Below are 20,784 nucleotides of genomic sequence, written 5' to 3'. Positions count from 1 at the left end.
TAAGCCAGGTGTTGAGAAGATGGAAGTACTTTGAGAAGCTGATGAATAAATAAAAGCGAGAGGACGACAGTGTTGATGGATAAATAAAAAGGTGGCCGGAAAGAGACGCACTGTGTATTTCTGGATCTAGAGAAAGCTTTGTGAGGAAGTCAGGTGTGGCAGAGAAGTATGTGAGGGTGGCGCAGAACAGGTACAGTGTGAGGACAGAAAGGCAGTGTTGAGGTAGAAGGGACAGATGGGTTGAGGTTACATCAGGGATCTACTTTGAGCTCCTTCATGGAGTGATGATGGACAGGTTGACAGATGACATTTGGCAGTTTCTGTCTGCCAAGATGTTCACAGGTGACATTGTGATCTATAGTTTGGAAAACAAAAAAAACAAACGACAGGCTGGACTTGAGGTGCTGAGTGTGTGACCACAATGGACAGGATATACAAGTATATCGGATGGAAAGCTAACGTTGAGTGCTTTGGAGACAAAGTAAGAGCTTCAAGGCTGAGACAATTTTGACATGAGCAGTGAAGACACTGGCTGTAGAGTAGGAAGGAAAAAAAGCAAGAGCACAGATAAGGTTCATGGGTGTAGTGAAGGAGGACACGCACAGGGCTGGTGTGACAGAGCAAAGATGTTAGGGATAGTGTGAGATGGAGGCACAAGAGCTGCTGTGGTGACCGCTAAAGGAAGCAGCCGAAAGAAGATGATGTGCAGATTTTGACCATGTACAGATAAAATACTAAATAATTATTCACTTGTGCACCTAATTCTCATTTTCTGAAGTCATTATCGATGTATGATATGTAATCATTCTACCTTGTAAAAAACAAAAAGCAAACCAAAAAGTTCAAAGAAATCAATAAAAGCCCCAAATTACTATGGCAATCATGCCCATTGGTGTTTGTAAACTGATCACAAATGTATTTTATAATCCCACCTTTTTGAATAACTACACGTTTAAGTTAAAGAACAGAATTATGCAGCAGTCATAAGCCCATTAAGATGATTTTAATTTTCATCATCTGTACAATTTCTCATTTTCAAAAATGACATCACAAACATTTGTTTTCTTGGTCTTAAAATGGGGACACTTAATCTTAAAACTATTTTCTCAATTTTTCTGCAAAAACAAACAATATGGAATTTAAAAAACAAAACAACCCCAAAACAAACAAATAACAACAAGAAAAACAAAACAAAACAAAACCCCGCACTGATTTCAGAACAGTCATATAACCTCAAATCATTCCATCAGGACATGAATATGACAGATCAGGTAACTGAACATTGTCTTGTTACACAGGAAGATGCCTGACCACAACTGTACAGTGCAAATCTGATTCATTTTTTTACACAACTGGGCATTTACATTACAGAAGAGCTAAAGTCACCTTATGGCTGTAATAATCCATAATTCAACTGTCTTCAGAGAAATCAAATCATATTATCTGTTGACACTTGGATCTTGAGGAATCCTGGAAACTGAGTGGAAGTGAGAACGACAACATGGAAATACAAAAGTAGCAATTTGCCAAACAGCTCTATCAATGGGGCTTTTCCATTACCTCAAGTTGGTTCAGTCTTAGTGTAAAGCAGTTTAGCTAAAACCTAAAATATGATATGCACACTGCACTACCAGCTGGAAAACTTGATGGTGGAGGATGGTGCAGCAATGGCAGAAAACAGCTTACATTAGCAGTTACTTTTCAGTGTTCATATAGCTGAAAGCCACTGATGTACTGCAAAAATAAGGCTAATGTGTGAGTGTGCAGACACGAAGAAACTGAAATGTATGAAGAACTGAACGCAGAGGCTTAAATGCAGCTTTCTCTCAGAGATGACGAAGGCAGGGGACCAACTTGGCCAGATAAGATCCAGTATGTTGAACAGTGCATTTGCACAAGGGTCATTCTGTCCCTACAAACGAGTTCCAAGTCACTTCTGTTTTTAGATACAAACCCGTCTTCAAGCAACAACTTACAGTCCACTAGAAGTCAAACTGGCCCCACTACGCATTGAACTCAACCAACTGCAGAGAAACAGTGACAACTACAGAAAGATCAAAAATTAAACTGTAATGCATCACAGCAGACACAAGCTAACCAAGAGACAGTCGGGGGTGGCAGAAATCAATTCAGTTGATTTGGGTATATATGCTAATCTGTAGAATGAAAGCATGATGGTGAGGGCCCTTCGCTCAGGACACTCAGGTTTAGAAAAATACATGCAAGCCTTGCTGTCTCTTTCCCAACACATGTTCAGATAATAAAAACATTCAAAGGTGTTAAAATGTGTATGTACATGCACTCCATCCGCCACAGCTAGTTTTCACTGATTATTGTAGATGAAGAACGTGTTTGAGCGACTGATTTACAAAATGCATAATGACTGTTACAGTAAGAACTGGGATTAGCTGAAGTGCTTGGGGTGTTCAAAAACCACTGCTATAATACGATATTGTATAAGTAGGATTATCCACATTTTCTCCAACCAGCGGGGTTTCATGAGACGTGTACGACCCTTTCCTTCAAAAATGTGGACAGGAGGAGAAACATTGAGTGACATATGAATGACAAATATCTCCCATGTGTGAAACAGTTGAAGTTTCGGCTGCGTGTGTGATATGGCCAAACTCATTTATGAGCCGTCTCATCGTTTTAGTTTACATAAGTTGACTGGGGGCTAGTTTCAGTTCACAACAAGGTTTAACAAGAAGGCTGAAAAACTATCATCACTCACTTCTATTGATGTCAACACTTACCCCATGCCTACTCACAGGAAGACTCATTCTGCTAACTCAGTGTACAAACAGCTGACTAATAACACCACTATGGTGACCATGTGGCTTTAGGAAAAAAAAAAAAATTAAAATCACAAAACTAAGCAAAAATGGCATCTGAAAGTACCAATAATGTCATTGTTAGGAAAAGCTACATTCTCTCTCTCACACACACACTCTCACACACACTCTCTCACACACACTCTCTCACACACACTCTCTCACACACACACTCACACACACGGAATTTGCAAAATCAGCATAGTTGTAAAGAACTGCAAGCAGGACATCTCACAGTTCTTCTTCTAAAAAAAAAACAAAAAAAATACTTGAATGTAAAGTTCCATCAAATAATGTTCTCATATTAAAGACATGGAGAGGGTGTGTGGGTAGAGACTGGCACAGGATGTGGCTTTGGGTAGGAATAATTAGCTAAATCCACTTAGAGCCATTGAAAAGACATTCAAACTGGAAAAAAGCATTTAACAGCAGAGAGCAGTTTTAGCTTTGACATTATCTGTGTACAGTAAGGGTCACGGAAGGATGTGTGACAGAGTCCTGAAACATGGGCATACAGGCTGACACACGGGGATGTGAAGACATTGTGTTTAAACACATACATGCAGCTTCTACTCTTAGTGCACGACTGCTCCTGCTGTCGCATTCGGAAGCCATTTTAGCAGAACGGCTGCCATTGGATGAAGCACGAAATGAAGGCCATGGGGAAGTATGCAGTAATTTTAGTCATAGTCCGGCTACATGTGCGTTTCTGTGTTACGTTCACCGGTCCATCATGCTAAGGATCATCTCTGGTGTCAAATCTCCGTTGGCTGAAGCTGCCGCTGTTTCTTCGTTCACAGGAAGCTCAACAGTCTCTACCCCTTCATCAAGCCCCACCCCCTCCACAGTGAGGGCCACTCCCTGCTCCAGAGGAGTCGCTGCAGAGGCATCACCTTCCTCCTTCTTCACTATGATGTTCTCCACTGCCCCAGTGCTCTCATCCTCCACTTGAATGATGGCAGCAGCTAAAAAGCACAACAGACATATTTCTTACTATCCATAGCACTATCAAAAACGACAGGTTCGTTTACTAGAGTACTCGTCTTCTACGGTTATTAATCACTAACATATATGGCATACATTCATTTCTAATTTGTCACAGACACTACAGTTAAAAAAGAAAGCCCGTTAATGCTGGAGCAGGACACTTTACTATTCATAGAGGTTACTCTTCTTAGATTACTTCTTTTTTAAATTTGTATTTTAATGCTCACCAGAAGCAGTTGTTTTGGTAGCAACTCTAACGGACTTGCTGGGTGTTGGAGGCTTGGGGGCATTTTTGGGGGGGCGGCCTCGTTTCCTCTTGACTGGTGGCTCATCGGGGGCTGGTACAGGAATGGCGGCTGGAGCCTGGTCCAGCTCCATGCTTTCTGGGTCCTCCTCTTCCTGTAGAAGTGATGACTCTTCCTCACCCTCACCCTCTTCCTCATCATCATCCTGCTCAGCATGATCCTCATCTGAATGAACACACACAAAACAATCTAGTTGAACATAGTTACAGAAAAACACAGCCCTGTATAAACCCCAAAACGGCGTCCACGTCTCACCACTGTCATCATCATCATCCCTCCTGCTCCTCATCTTCCTCTTTCTTCCTCTTCTTCCTTTCTTTGGGATTGTAGCTCCATTCTCAGCATCCTCCACCTCACCGCTGCAGTTCTCCGCGTGGCGAGCCATGGTGTTCTAAAAGAAACACACCCGTAAACAGTCTGTGTTGTGACTTGCAGGTAACTAGCTGGCCTAGGAGTTGACCCTTAGCTTTCACTTCATGTGTGACAGCTAAAAACACATGTAATCTTACCCTTCGGGTGAAGGTCTTGTTACACTTGGGACAAACAAAGGTGGCAGGGATAAAGTTGGGGTCATGGTAGCGTTTGAAGTGCATGTCCAGGAGCTGCTTCTGTCTGAAGGTCTTTTCACACTGGCTGCAGGCATATGGTTTCTCTCCGGTGTGGGTTCGGCGATGCATGACCATGTGGCGCTCCTGGACACAGCAACATGAAAACACAGTTTTCACTGTTAGCAGCAAATATTATTTCATATATCATGCATGCAATAACGGCCAGCAGTTAGATAGTTGACAGACTGCTGAATGTATGGTCATATGGTCTCATTTACACTGTGTAGTGTTGTGCTGATGACGTCAGGAATCGATAATGGTCAAGTTAATAGCGATACAGTGATCAAGGTAATTCATATCCTAATTGATGTATTAAATTAGTATTGTCATTGTGCTAAGACTCTTAGCTTTGTCCACCATGACTGGAGAAGTCAAGAATACTGGTGGCTGCTGGTGCTAGATCCCTCAGCCTCCTTGTACATGCACCTATGGTATGAATTGAGGGGGAAAAAAATCCTATAATGAAATTCCTGAAAACGAAATCCTACATCATCTCATTCTCGGTGTCCATACATGCTGACCTGTTGGGGTAACGCCTCAAAAACAGTTTTAGTGGTTATCCATCATAACACCATACTGTCCCAGTACAGTTTGCTACTATCAAACTGCAGAGCCTTCAGCTTCCAGACTCACTCTCAGACTTTTAAACACGAGTAGATGATTCACACTTGAGACTAAACTGAAACAATAATATTACTACAAATATGAAAAACCTGGTTGTCACACAATATCAGTTGTATTACAGACCTGGCGACAGCAGTAGTCACACATGTCACATTTGAACCTCTTCTCATTCTTATGTGACTTCTGGTGCTGGATCAGAGCGTAGCGCTCATGGAAAACTGCGTCACAGTAACGACATTTCTTTCCGGTCTCAATGAATGAGTGTTGCTTACGAAGATGGACACCTAAGATAGCACACAGATGACAGGAGAGTAAATTAGGTGGTAGAAACAGCAAGTTAAAGTAAAGTACCATGTGTGTTTGTGTGTTTACACAGTGTGTTTTACCCAAGTCACTTTTGCGTGCAATGACAGTGTCACAGTGTGGACAGTGGAATTTGGCCACATTTTCAGTGTGCTTCTGCAGAATGTGCATCTTCATGGTTCCACTCTGGGTGAATCGGGCATGGCAGATGTAGCACTCATAGGGTTTCTCTCCTAAGAATGATGATTGAGCACATACAATGTTTTACAGTTTCATGTTTTTCATTTCTTTCTCATTTCTCAAAGAGGCCCATATGCCAATATTGGAGTAACTGGGTACTAGCAGTCCGTACCATTTCTAACTTGAGTAATTTAGTCTGGGAAGCAATTTATTATTCTTTCGCATGAAAACAATCAATAAAGCTGTGCACCAAAGAAAACACTTCATTGCCCTTCAGTTCTTTAAACACACAGGAGAGGAGCAGTTAAGGTGTCGGCTTTACCTGAGTGTGTCCTCATGTGTCTCTTCAGCTTGTAAGTGTCTCTGCTAGCGTAACTGCAAAGACTGCACTGGAATGGACGCTCGCCGGTGTGGGAACGAATGTGACGCTTTAATTTGCTCACCTACACAACAGTCACACACAAAGTTACATTTTGGTAAACACTTAAACACCAAGAACACAAAGCAGACAATAGATAAACTTGCCTCCACACTGGCATAGTCACACATGGAGCATTTGAAGGGTTTCTCGTGTGTGTGCTTGTAGCGACGATGGCGAACCAGCTCTCCACTAGTCACGAAAGCCATATCACAGTCTGTACACTTGTGTGGACGAGTTCCTGCATAAATAAAATGTAAGCAATCCTTGCATACTTGTGTGAAAAAAAAAATTGAACTATCAGCACAGTACAACGTTGTACATTTTAATGACACCACAGATTCATGTTTACCGGTGTGAGTGTTGAGATGGTTTCTTAGCAAAGTGACTGTCCTAAAAGCTCTTCCACACAAATGACATTTGTGAGGTCTCTCATCTGTGTGGCTCTTCATGTGCCTGTCCAAGTTGGAGCGTCGAGGGCATGTGTAGCTACACAGCTCACACTGAAATGTCTTCTTCACTCCTAACAAACAACAAAGACATCGAAAGATTTCATATTCAGTAACAGTGTTTGTATAGCAAAACAATGCAATGCATTTGGGGCTAGCTGCATCTACGGGACACGCGTCTTTAACTAAAACAGTGTTAACTTACAATATTAAGTTTCAACAGTTAAATACAGCTGCTGAACCATTAAGTTAGGACTGATTGTACATCTCTATTCATATTCTTGTTGTGTGATCACTTTTGTTTTGATCGTTCAGAGCTGATTTATATCAGAGAAGACAAATAAACAAGACTCATTAAGTCAATGTGCATAATCTGGACTAGGTTTAAGTTTGTTTGGCATAACAAAGATGGATCCTTGCAACCAACTTACTATATCAATTCCCTAGAGTACCAGGATTATGAACCCATGTACATATATAGATTTTGGGAATCATTTTTAAAGAACTTATATAAATCACTGCAGCACAAAACAAACAAACAAATAAAAAAAAAAACACATGGCTGTAGGGTAGGTTTGCTAAGTAAAGCTAGTTTTGATTTAATAATTGTTTTCTGTCACATGTTCCTGTATATTACTGTAAGGTACAGGAACCTAGATATTAATGGGTTTTTTTTTTTAGCCTTAGGCTGTATCTGCTGGCTTGTTATGTTTGGTAACATTGCCACTCGAGTTTTCATTAATGGTTTCTGTTGTCATTTTATCTTATCTTATTCACACACTAACATAGTGGTGTGTATGGCTGCAGTAGCCTAAACAGCCAGCTGATCCTCCTATGCTGTGTATTTCAACTTTCTGTGGTTATAAGTATGCAGCTATGCTGGGTTGGTGCAGTGCTATTCTCCAAACCCATTTAAATGTATTTATAAAGCACATGAAACAAAGGTTTAAACAATAAATTAAGAGATACACCACACATACAAATCATACAAACCACAGAATAAATTTGAGATTTAAGGCATAACATGGGGAAGTAATTCATTCCACAATTTAGGAGCTATGACACACTAATGTACAACTGAAGCAGAGTTGTACCGCCTCAAGTGGTGTCAAATCAATCTGAGTAGGTGCTAATGGAAAAAGCCCTTTACTTACCCTTCTTCTTTATCTTGGTAGGTTTAGGTGGTTTCATGTTGCCGACCACTTTCTCAGCATTGACCTCAGACAGAAGGCCCTCCTGCTGTTCTTCCTCAAAGTCATAGACACTGACATCCATATCCTTGTCTCCCTCAGCATAACGCAGACGACTCTTTTTACCCTGGACAAACAGCAAGTTCAGTTTCAGTACAGCAAAGTCTCTTAAATCTGCATTTACAAAAATAACAATCCCACCACCTTTCTTACCTTTTTGATCTTCTTAACAACTCCAGATGGTGGCTGATAGTCTGGGTCCTTAGCCCAGGTTGGGTCGTCATTTGGAGGCTGAACAGGCTCCTCTTCCCCCTCTTCCAGAAGCTGGTTACCCACCTCTTCATCTTCCTCCTCGTCAGGTTGCGTTTCTGCTCCTTCCTCCTCCTGTTCCACAGTCTCCACCTCACCATTAGCACCAACCTTAACTACCTAAACATGAAAAGGCACAAACTGCTCAGTCAGGGGGTGTTATTCAAGTTTTTATTCAGAACATACAGGCACTACAATTGAGTTAAATGCACTTTTGGTGCAAAATTATTACCAAGAGTAACAAAATAGAGAATGAAAGCAAAAAAACCCCACCAAAACTTAAGTACTAATGAACCAGTAGAGAAAGGTGAGCAGCATCTTAGTTAAAAGGGGAAACTATAGTTAACCACTTTTTAGTGAGTGCTTTCTTACTGGCTTACCAGCAGAACGTTCAACAACTACCTCTTTACATCACCCTCCAGAATTTGAAGATTGGAACCAAAGTATAAGGTTTCAAATGATAACAGAATTGCTACGTTAAATGTTTTTTCCTAATTTCTTGCTAATGTATGTCCAGTACCGGAGGATCATTGGGAAGCCAAGAAAATATGTAAGTGGTTTGCATTTTGTTTCACCACAGGATCTTCAGCAAGTTAATTCTCTGTGGAGAAAGTTACTCTCTCAAGGACAGAGAGGAAGTCCACTGGTACTGATATGTCTTCCTAAGTTTCCAGTTCAATTTTAAAATTTCCCTCCTTTTCACATTTTCCATTATAGCTCTTATGATTTTACACTTTCAATTTGTGTAATCCTTGGTATATTTTAGAAATGTATCGAATTCCTTGAATTGATTTATATGCCATTAAGAGAACCTTTAAAAACAACTGACACATCTGCTTCAACATCTTTCTTTTTAAACGCATTTCCCATATAATGTCGATTTTTGTGAAAATCTATAGAAGTCTTGATTTGTCAATCCTTGTTCTTTCAAATCTTCAAAGCATTTTAAAAGTGGTCCCACTAAGTAAATGTTTTATTTAACCAAACCTATGTCTTTTATCCTATAACCTATATCTATATCATTCTTAAATCAACTATCAGTTTTATTTGGGCTGAATTCAGGGTCGTATATTATCTAGTGTATCGGTCTATAGAGTTCCTTGGGTTGCTTCTCTCTCACCACACTGAACTAAGTCCTAAGAGATGTTTATATCCAGGGGTTGGATTCATTAAGGTGGAGCAGGTTCTGTAATGGAATATGACTTTATATTTCCATCTCCTTCCACTGTGCTGTGCAGACTGAGTTACACATGTTCGTCAAGGTTGTGATCTGTACTGCCCTAAACTAATCTCTAGTATTTGGCAGGAAAAGACGTTCTTTGTCTTTAGCCACTTGCAGGGTCTTAAGTTTAATCTTGGGTCCTTTGCCCTGCCAAATAAAACAGCAAAACCACCTGTCGAGCTCTTGAAAGACTTCTCTTTCTTCTCTCTAAGCACTTCTGGTGCATGATCATGTTCCAAGAAAACCTTCCTGTCTTGAAAAACAAACCCCTTTTTTCTGCCAGACAATTTTGAAACTTCTTCCTTTACCTTGAAGCTGCCAAACTTGGCCACTATGGATCACTGAGGGGCAGCACATGGCAGCTTCAGAGCGACAGAGTGGTGAGCGCTCTCCATTCCCAGCTCCATAGCATGTGAAATAGCCAACTTCTCCCTCAATGCATTTTCTACAAAAGCAGCTACATTGGGCAAGTTTTCTTCTATTCTGTGAATTCTTTCACAACTCGACCTTCCTTCTTGGTCATTAACCTGGCTTCCAGCCAGCTAGCATGGGTATCAATATTCTTTCTTCTGCTTCTGTAATTCTTTTTTCAGTGTGGTCCATTCCCTTGCTCATTTTTACAATTTTACCTTTAATTTCACAGAGTTCAGTACTGTTTTCATGGCAGAAGTCTCTTAACTCTTTGAGGATGGTTTGAACATTAGTTGAGTTGCTAGTATCCTGTTCCTCCATCCCCAAGTGGCTCTCATCAGGGTCTTCTTCCCACACAAATAGGGCCTTTATCTTGAAGTGGGACACTCTTGTATGCCTTCCTTTCAGCATAGTGATACCATCTCTTGAGTTCAGTGGTCAACTAGTTGTGTGGATGCTTTAAGCATCCACACTATTGAGTTCCTGTTTCTCTTTATTCTTTATTATTGTGTGGATGCTTTAAGCATAAACTATTCTGCTATTTCTGCTAATGATCGCTATGACTTTTGCTATTTTTTGCTATTATACTTTTTAAAATATTAAGCTTTTTTCCTTTAATTTGTCCCATTGAAATGAATGGGAAACTTCCAAAATTCTGCTGAATTTTGCTTGTTTTTGAAACTTAACTACTTCCTCATACTTTCACCTAGAACAACCATTCAAACTTTAAAATGTTCACAAAATATTGGGCTATTCAGGTATGATTCAGCTTTTTCAAATCTTTTACTGTTTTACTTTTATGCCTCTTAAAGTTTTGAGTTGCAAAATTGTGATTTTTCACAAAATACATGCGTTGTTATCGTTGCTATGCTCTTGGCTTCCAGTGTGTCACTGAAGGTTTTGCAGTCTTCTCTTCATGTCCGAACAACTGTTTGCTACTTGCTCAATTTTCACTCAACTTCCACAAATTATACATCAAAATGTAGGTATTTTTGCTGGCTTTCAGAAAATGTCACTATCATTGTTGTGGGATTTATAGAATTTTGGCAAATCTCCTCAGACCAACACAATGTCAGAAAACCTCTCCATATAAAGTGAATGGAGAGCTTGTTCAAAATCACCGCTGGATTTCTGTAATGAGAGGCATATTCGAATCGTCATATCTCCTTAACGAAGCAAAGTTAAGACATGAGGCTTGTCCCGGTATATCTTCAGACACTCCTGACGCTCACAATTCAAGAATTGTTTTCTCACCTATTACCATTTGGCCATGAATTACGTTTGTTTGAGGGTAGGAAATTTGTCCCTCGCTCAGATTTCTTCAGCTTTGAAACTGTGGAAATGAACCACTTTTTTCTCTCGTCATAACTTTTTGTTGGATTTCCACAGAGACCTGAAAATTTCCATGATTGTTCACCAAAGCCTGCTGTCTCTTACGGTGAAAGAATGATATCGATACTCCAAATAGATTTAGAGTTAGAAAGCGTTGTTTGAGGGCAAGTCAAGGCAGTTTTTGCTTCGCTCTACTCAGTTATGGTGCATTAGAAGTAAAATATCTTTAATAATTCATATTTTAATGATAAATTGTTAACACTGGAAGATTCCCCCATCTCTTCTGAACAAAACGGTGTAAGAATGACCGCTCTAGCCCCTACGGTTAGGAAATTATGGTCATTTGTTTGAGGGGAGTCCTCACTATGAGAAATAGGCTGCAATAATCCTGTGCCTCTCTGTGCTGCGTGTGTAAAAAGATGCACCTGTTTTGGCGGGAAAACGTAAACAGCCACTCTGATTGGTGGATTCAAATTCGGCAGCTCTCTCCCTCTGTGTCTGTGTGTGTGTGTGTGTGTTTAGTGGGAGAGAGAGGACCCTGCCCTTATTTGGCAGCATGTCATTGTAGGATTTAAATTGAATATAGTTAGACTGGTTGACTGGATTAGAGCCTGTGTTTGTGTGTCCCTCTGTGCATTTCTGTTTCAATATGCCTCCATATTTGTAATTTTGTAAGTTATTACTATTCTGCTAAATCATAGTATTTCTGGTACTTTTCGGTACTTGTGCTAAATACAGTATTTCTGCTAAATCATACTATTTCTGCTTTTCATAAGATTTGTGACTAATATAGTATTTCTGCTAAATTATAGTATTTATTCTTTTTATAGGATTTGTGCCTAACATAGTATTTCTGCTAAATTATAGTATTTCTGCTTTTTATACTATTTGTGCCTAATATAGTATTTCTGCTTTTTATAGGATTTGTGCTTAATATAGTATTTCTGCTTTTTATAGTATTTGTGCTAAAACATAGTATTTCTACTAAATGTAGTATTTATGCTTAATCATAGTATTTCTATATATTTCTGCCAGGTCCCCAGGCAGCCAATCCTCTGTGAGGACTGAGACATTAGAATTTTCAAATCAGGGCCTGCACGGCTTCCCAGCCAATCAAATAAGTGTCCTGAGGCATTCAAATTTGCATATTGGGGCCTTCATGGCTTCTAAGCCAGCCAATCATATCAGGGCTGAGGAATTCAAATCCACAAATCAGGGCCTGCACGGCTTCCCAGCCAGCCAATCATATATGTGGCCTCAGCCATTCAAATTTGCATATTGGGGAATTCGTGGCTTCTAAGTCAATAAGTCATCCATGTCATATATCTCTAAAAATTCATATGTTAATGATAAATTGTAAACACTGGAAGATTCTCCCATCTCTTCTGAACAAAACGGTGTAAGAATGACCGCTCTAGCCCCTACGGTTAGGAAATTATGGTCATTTGTTTGAGGGGAGTCGTCACTATGAGAAATAGACTGCAATAATCCTGTGCCTCTCTGTGCTGCGTGTGTAAAAAGATGCACCTTTTTTGGCGGGAAAACGTAAACAGCCACTCGGATTGGTGGATTTAAATTCGGCAGCTCTCTCCCTCTGTGTCTGTCTGTGTGTGTTTGTGTGTGCGTGTGTGTGTGTGTGTGACAGAGAGAGAGAGAGAAAGCCTTTTAATGGGATGATCTCATTGTAAGATTCGAATTCAATATATTTAGACTGTTTGACTGAATTGGATCTTGTGTGTGTGTCTCTCTGTGCATGTGTGTTTCCTCATGTGTACATATTTGTAATTGTGTGGCTGTCATAAATTTTTTTGCAGATTTTTGTCATTTAACTAGTATATTTGAGGGAACCTCAGCATGTTCAGCATTTTTTCAGCTGTCCATTTTGCTTTTCCAATTTTTCTGTTTAACTTATTACTATTGTGCTAAATCATACTATTTCTGCTATTTTATAAGATTTGTGCTTAATATACTATTTCTGCTTTTATAGGATTTGTGCTTAATATAGTATTTCTGCTTTTTATAAGATTTGTGCTTAATATAGTATTTCTGCTAAATGTAGTATTTATGCTTAATCATACTATTTCTGCTTTTCATAGGATTTGTGCTTAATATAGTATTTCTGCTAAATGTAGTATTTCTGATTAATTATAGTTTTTCTACTAAATCATAGTACAGTATTTCTGCTTTTTATGGGATTTGTGCTTAATATAGTATTTCTGCTAAATTATAGTATTTCTGCCAAATTATAATATTTGTGCTAAAACATAGTCTTAATTTAAAATTACAATATTCATAGTTCATCACAGTGTCTCTGGTAAATCACAATATTTCTGCTCTGTTGTACTATTTTTCTAAATCATAGTGTTTCTGTAATGTTTAAGTATTTTTGGCTAAATATATTCTTTCTGTTATCTTATACTATTTCTCCTAAATTCTTGTATTTTTGAGAAGTTATCATGTTTCTGGTAAGTTACAATATTTCTGCTAAATTCTGCTATGCTATTGTATCTCTGCCAAGTATTATGTTTCCTCTAAGATATTGCAGTTCTGCTAAGTTATTCCATTTTAGCAAACTTCTTTTGCTTCTGCAAAGTTTTTACAATTTCTGCAACTTTTCAGCTTTTTCAGCTAGTTTTTGCATACAGCTTCAGCTTTAAGCATCCACACTGCATTTTCGCAGGAAATGCAAATTTTTCTAGTTAAAGTAGGTTTACATATATGACGTATTTTTCCCTAAAGGATCAGGAGCTCAAACTTTATGCTCCTACTGTCATATCACCCAAACTGGAAGTTTAATGACACCCAGACCCGAAGAGGACACTTGATTGTTTTTAAAGACACTGATCACTTCAGTTCTTTATATGTTAGAACTTTCTACAGGGCGGGCCATTTATATGGATACACCATAATAACATGGGAATGGTTGGTGATATTAAAGTCCTGTTTGTGGCACATTAGTATATGTGAGGGGGCAAACTCCTCATGATGGGTGGTGACCATGGTGGCCATCTTGGATACAACTTTTGTTTTTTTCAATAGGAAGAGGGCCATGTGACACATCAAACTTATTGGTAATGTCACAAGAAAAACAATGGTGTGCTTGGTTTCAACGTAACTTTATTCTTTCATGAGTTATTTACAAGTTTCTCTTTGTTCACAGCCATTGACATGTCGAAGAGGTTAACACGTGAGGAGCGGATCGAAATTGTGTTGATATCTGGTGAACGCAGTAACCGGGTCATTGCAGCAGATTTCAATGCAAGACACCCTACGAGACCACCCATCTCCCACGCTACAGTTAGCAAACTGCTTGCTAAGTTTCGTGAAACTGGTTCAGTGTTGGATTTGCCAAAATGTGGACGCAAGAAAACTGTCACTAATGAAGAAACATCAGTGGCTGTCCTAGCTTCATTCAGCAAGAGCCCACAGCGTAGCACTCGCCGCATGTCACTGGAGAGTGGCATTAGTCCAACATCCCTTCAGTGGATATTAGCTACTCACAAATGGCACCCTTACAAACTCCAGCTAATGCAGCATCCCAACGAGGATGACCCAGATCGGTGCACAGAATCTGCAGAATGGGCAAAACAAAAATTGGAACAGGACCCTCAGTTCACGCAGAAGATTTTGTTCAGTGATGAGGCAAACTTTTATGTGAATGATGAAGTTAACAAACAAAACCACCGCTATTGGTCTGACACTAACCCACATTGGATGGATCCCTCCAAGACTGTTGGAACAACAAAAGTGATGGTTTGGTGTGGTATATGGGGTACAACGATAGTGGGTCCATTCTTCATCAATGGAAACCTCAAGGCCACTGGATATTTGAAATTGCTACATGATGATGTGTTTCCCTCTTTATGCACTGAAGCTGGCACGTTCCCTGAGTTTTCCCAGCAAGATGGTGCACCACCACATTATGGGTGCCAAGTCCGAGCATTCCTAGATGAACAGTTTCCTGGAAAGTGGATTGGTCGTCGTGGGCCAGTTGACTGGGCCCCAACGTCTCCCGATCTGACCCCCTTAGACTTTTATCTTTGGGGTCATCTGAAGGCAATTGTCTATGGTGTGAAGATACGAGATGTGCAGCACCTGAAACTACGGATACTGGATGCCTGTACTGGCATTTCTCCTGCGGTGTTGCTATCAGTGTGTGAAGAGTGGGAGAATAGGGTTGCATTGACAATCCAACACAATGGGCAGAACACTGAATACATTTAATAAGTGGTCAGAAACTTGTAAATAACTCTTGAAAGAATAAAGTTACGTTGAAACCAAGCACACCATTGTTTTTCTTGTGACATTACCAATAAGTTTGATGTGTCACATGGCCCTCTTCCTATTGAAAAACAAAAGTTGTATCCAAGATGGCCGACTTCTAAATGCCCACAATGGTCACCACCCATCTTGAGGAGTTTGCCCCCTCACATATACTAATGTGCCTAAAAATCAGAGAATATTAACCTTGCCCTTTTAAATTCAACTTTTCTCTTGTGTTAGTTGCTTTTAAAATATCTCACATAGTTAAGGTTGTCACAATAAAAGATTAAAACAATTATTTTTGGGTCAAGTAAGCAACAACAATGTTGGTACTGATACTGTGGTAAAAAAGTATCTGATTCAATAGTAATTTTCAATATTGATTAGTATCATTTCTTGCAACACTACTATTAGATACAATATTTTTAGGTTATCTGAGACTGCTGTAATTCTGCTGACTCTGCACCATGTTTTCCCGAGTTGGTAAGATAAGCTTCTTGTCTAGTTGCTGGCAGACTGTTCTCAGCAACTTATAAACTGCAGCCTAGCTAATGATCACCTATGGGCACGGATGATCTAACCAAATAGATACAAACTGAATTTTTGGAATGTGAAGAAAGGTCACAATGGTTGGCTAGTGTGAAAAAACACATAAAAAAAAAAAAAAAATTTATAATAAGAATAATTTCGCCCAATGCTTGCTTGTATAAATGACACATCAAGTGATAAATAAGTGTTCTTACAAGGTGTGTTTGACCTGCTGTGGCCTTTACATTAATGTGACATTCAATTTAGACCAAAGCTTTGCAGCAGCTCTTACACAAAGGCTTCTGAGCCTGACCTAAAGAATATACACTAATCATTTTTAACATTAAACGACTAAAAAAATTAAACCTTTGACTATAGTACATATATAATTTTCAAATGTCATGCATGAGTTTACAGCTGTACATCTGTGTACCTGAAAGCCTTCAGGCAGTGGAAGGGTGTGACAGATAACTGGGTCTCCATCTTTAGGCATTGCAGTAGTGTCTACAAAATTGCCCTGTTGAAGCGCCTCTACAGTAGTGGCTGAAACAGGCACCTGAACCAGCTGTAGCTCCCCCAAGCCCAACGCGGCTTGCTCCTCCATGTTCACCACCTGAGGACAGGACAACAGAAATCATGCCTTCTGATTCAACAGAGTAGTGAGATTTTACACACACACACACACACACACCAATCTGGGGGGGTGGGTTTGCCTTATTTGATAGAACAGTGGAGAGAGGCGGGAATGTTGAGAGAAGTGCTAAGAGTAAATGGCCTTGGGATAGACAGGCCTGCATTAGTTTTAGGAATATGTGTCGCCTGCTCAACTGTGTAACCAGCACTCTACTGAAACTAATAGACAACATTAACTAATAGAAAACATAAACTTCATTAAAACTATATTAAAAGTCTACTGGCTTTGTTGACACCACAAATGGATAAAAGTAAAAAAAAACCCCCAAAAAAAACCAAACAAAAACAAACAAGAAAAACAAAAAACAAATATGAAATGGAAAAAAAGTACCTGTAGGGTGATTATCTGCGTTTGATCCACAGTTGTCACAGTAGCTTGGTGAGCACCACCTGGTACACCTCCGACCACACCCACCGCAGCTGATGATCCTCCCACTGCAGCATCTATTACCTACAATTATGTATAATAATGAGCACTGTGGTAAAGATGCATATTCTGGAAGGCATGCTTGGTACTCTAAATTCAATAAATGTCATATCTAAAACTAAAGTGACATCAAAACATAATATTTTCATTTTTCTTCTAAGTTTAAATAACTATTAAATCAAAATAATGTAACTGTAACTCACCTCAGTTTTCATCTGCAACAGGGTGGGATCCAATGAGTCCATAACCATCATTTCAACACCTGTGCCACCTTCCACACCAACTCCTTCCATTAGCTGTTGCTGGGATTGAGTGGCTGCTGCCATTCCTTCCCCGTGACCTGTTGGATAAAACAGACCTGTTGGATAAAACCTTTGACTGTTTTAATGTCAAAATGTCCCCGTTTACATTACAAATGAATACTTTTTTAAAATTTTTTAACAGCTAAACGGTAAAATTACATATGAAATGAGTAAGAACCTTGTTCTACGACAACTCCAGCTTGTCCCTCCACCACACCCCCAGCCTCAGCTGCTTGCTGAAGGAGATCCGCCACCATGGCATCCTGGCTGTGAACAGCTTGGATGGACGGAAACTCTTTGGTGGGGACATCCACAACCCCTACACCATCTGTTGGCCTCCCGTCCATGCTGGGTAGGAACTGAAATATTGTGTTGTGGAAACAAACATTTTCTAGCAGTGTGGGGCCATATTTTGTCTAGGACAGCAGTATACAGTCTTACAACTGAACACAAGAAGTTGACTAAACTATGACCATATAAAAACCAAAGGAGAAGAAACTAATCAGTAGCCGGTTACAGTTTGATCATGTATCTGTTCACCAGCATGTTAAACTTCCATCTCAAAACATGACATTTTTCTGATTTAACGTTCTCCCATTTCTATTGATACTGAGGATTATTGCACATAAAAACATGATTTCTGTATGCATAGCATCTACTTTCAGAACTTATGAAAATATGAAAAACAGATTATTCAAATATTTCATATCATTAACTAGTGAACCGGATATGTACAATATTAAGATTCTGGATAATATTAAAATGTAAAACAAACACCATGCTGCCACTATCAAGCTGTACTCTCAGAATGGGAACAAAGTGAAACTTATAAGGCTCAACTTTTTCTTAACACTACAGCTGTTACCTGGAATAGAAAGGATAATGACTTAAACATGACTTTGCCGACTAGGCTGCAGTCTGCAGGGTTCTTGTATCAGAGATCTCCTTTTTTTGCTGCTGAAAGCCCTGAGCTGTGCTCGATCAAATGCCTGCTACCTGACTGTCCCTGCCAACCTGAAGGACAGGAGAGGGATATATTACACAGCAGCACTATATGCTTATGTATTCCGTGCACATTCACAAGCAGTGACTTAAACTGCATCATAACGCAGGGAAAAGGGTTGTGGACCTGAAGGAGTACTATGAATGGAAAAAAAAAAAAAAAAGAAGTTTCGCACTAAAAGTGTCTACATTCAGCATGTATTTTTCTCTCTGCCGCTGCAAGATCACACTACAACATTAAAAACTATGTAGTGTTACACATCATGGTGAAATCTGATATAAAGAGGTTTAAAAAATATCTTAGAATAAAGGATCAGCGATATATGATTACTGCCATTTGCTGGTTTCCCCCCCTTGAAATCTTTTATTTACCAGTACTAGCCTGAATAAATCAGTATGTTTCAGGGTAGGCTGAATTTGTACTAACAGACTCATTAAATCTGCACTAACCCCCCCTCCCCCATTCTTCTATAAGACTAGACTTTATTAACAATGAAGAAAAACAAAACTGACACCATCACTGCTAATTGTTTAACTTGAGCAAAACCCTTAACTGTACACAAGGGGTGAGATCTAACAATCAGCTTTGAAATATGCTGACATTTTACACACCACACAGTCCAGAGAAAATTGCATTAGTAGCTCAAGAAATGATATGTGCCTAGATCTGAATACTGTGCTAAAAATTCACCCTTTTCACCCTTAAAACACCACACATTTAGAGATGTGTATGCATTTATATATATATATATATATATACACTTGAGATGAAGTAGTGGCTGTGTAACTACTCTTACACACACCATAACCCCAATGTGATTTTAGAATACTGGCAATCCCTGAAATGTGTTTGTGAGATTCGACACATTTGTCTTTATTTGCTAAATGTGGGAAACTGGAGAGGCTCTGGCAAAGGCCTTCATACATCCTTCCATTTACAGCAGAACAAATTTACCACAAAACAGCAATCACTCGGAGCGGAGCAGTCAGTTGTCGTCCCCTTTCAATGCATTTATATAGCTGTATTTTTGTAGCTCTCCAAGCCGAGTCGTAGAGGGAGCTCTCTGCTGTAATATATATCTGTGGCTATGAGGCTCTAGGTGGGCTTAGAATAAGCGACGAACTGGCAACGGGTGTAACAACACCCGACAATTCAGAGCACGTCGTGATGGGCTAAAAAGGAGAGAGGTGCAACATTCAATAATGGAAGACGGCTGGGAGAACGCTAAATGCTCATCTGATCTTCGAGAACGCCAAAGATCGTTCTGCTGTGAATGCTTCGTCACTCTCCCGCACTTGCCTCGGAGTTGGCGTTTCCGTGTGTGTACTTTGCAACGAGGGGCCACAATAATCAGTTTGGTTCCAGTATTTCAGATGCGTCAGGAAAGTGCTGAGTAAAACCTTGGTTAGGGTCACGTTTCGAGACTCCGTTGCTTCGAAACATTCAGACGTATTAAGGGCGTTGGGTACAGAGGGCCTCAAGCCTGTCAGGTCGACGTGATCCTGTTAGCTTTGCTAACGGTGACTGCTAACCAACGCTAGTAGCTATCTCGCTTCTTTTTCCCCAAATATAGATTTGATTAAACGTTATGCAACACGCTAAAGCTCAAAGTAACGTGAACAGGATCACCCAAAACGACGCCAATGTCGCAACAATTATTTCGTGCTTGTAAGATTGTCTGGGTTACACTTTATATTAATGCAAACAAGCTAACGTTAACTAACTTAAACCCGCCAGTTCGATGTCGTCAAGGTAGCAAAAATGGGAAACAAAGAAGCGAGAAAATGGACGCCTTGGCCTAAACTCTCCAACCAAATCGACGGAGTATTCACAACATGTCTTCGACTATATTCTAACAAATACGTACGAAATACAACTGGATGTATACATATTTATTGTAACTTGTGTTTTAAAGCATATTTTGACAGGGTTTTCAATAACGATAGAGGGAGACAAACACTCTCCGACGAGCTGCCCGGACCCAGAGCCCCATCGTGACACCTAGAGGCCGATTAAAGATCCTGCAAACTCCCCCCTTATGTGAAAAGTAGTGATACTTTACCTCTTTTAGTCTGTTTCTCCTTCTGCTTAACTCGGCGGAAAGCACAGAGTCTGTGCTACAAAGTTTAGCCGACTAGGGAAAAATGCGGGCTTCTTCGCAGTTTGTTTTAATCCTTCTCCTGCTTTAGCAGAGTAGCTTCTGCCACAAAATGGCAGTTGGAAGCTCAGTGCGCCTGTGCGGCCGCTGGGGGGTGGTGTCGAAGCTGCTGCAGACACACTGATTGGCCAGGAGGGGCGCCCCGTTGGAATACAGTGAAGCCTATTTATCACAACGTTAGGAAAACGGACGCTTTCACAACCCTCGGAAATGCGACATTCACAAGAGAATAAACCCG

At 39.9% G+C, this 20,784-nt stretch overlaps 1 protein-coding gene across 3 annotated transcripts; it reads right to left on the bottom strand.

Annotated features, from left to right (window-relative positions):
- Positions 1-988: 988 nt before the first annotated feature.
- Positions 989-20,659, bottom strand: ctcf (CCCTC-binding factor (zinc finger protein)). 3 transcript variants are annotated; one of them, XM_085283159.1, is made up of 17 exons: positions 20,451-20,659; positions 18,251-18,399; positions 17,564-17,744; positions 17,287-17,441; positions 16,988-17,107; positions 16,397-16,576; positions 8,112-8,327; positions 7,863-8,025; positions 6,612-6,782; positions 6,367-6,500; positions 6,164-6,284; positions 5,745-5,894; positions 5,482-5,642; positions 4,636-4,818; positions 4,382-4,517; positions 4,049-4,291; positions 989-3,799 (listed from the first exon to the last, which is right to left on the bottom strand). In XM_085283159.1, exons 2-17 carry the CDS (start codon positions 18,278-18,280, stop codon positions 3,555-3,557), a joined length of 2,589 nt encoding a protein of 862 aa, XP_085139285.1. In that variant the 5' UTR covers positions 18,281-18,399; positions 20,451-20,659; the 3' UTR covers positions 989-3,554. The 3 variants fall into 3 exon arrangements, with proteins under 3 accessions (XP_085139285.1, XP_085139286.1, XP_085139287.1); XM_085283160.1 differs by having other exon boundaries at positions 17,287-17,423; positions 20,451-20,656; XM_085283161.1 differs by lacking the exon at positions 18,251-18,399 and having other exon boundaries at positions 20,451-20,657.
- Between the last annotated feature and the right edge of the window lie 125 nt (positions 20,660-20,784).

This window comes from Mchenga conophoros, linkage group LG7 (genome assembly GCF_057382185.1).
Source record: "Mchenga conophoros isolate Kocher_MC1m ecotype Shallow Benthic linkage group LG7, M_conophoros_male_GT1.1, whole genome shotgun sequence".
NCBI classification, from domain to species: Eukaryota; Metazoa; Chordata; class Actinopteri; order Cichliformes; family Cichlidae; genus Mchenga; species Mchenga conophoros.
Note: the sequence above shows the minus strand (reverse complement) of the source record. Positions and strands in the feature narration are given on the sequence as shown.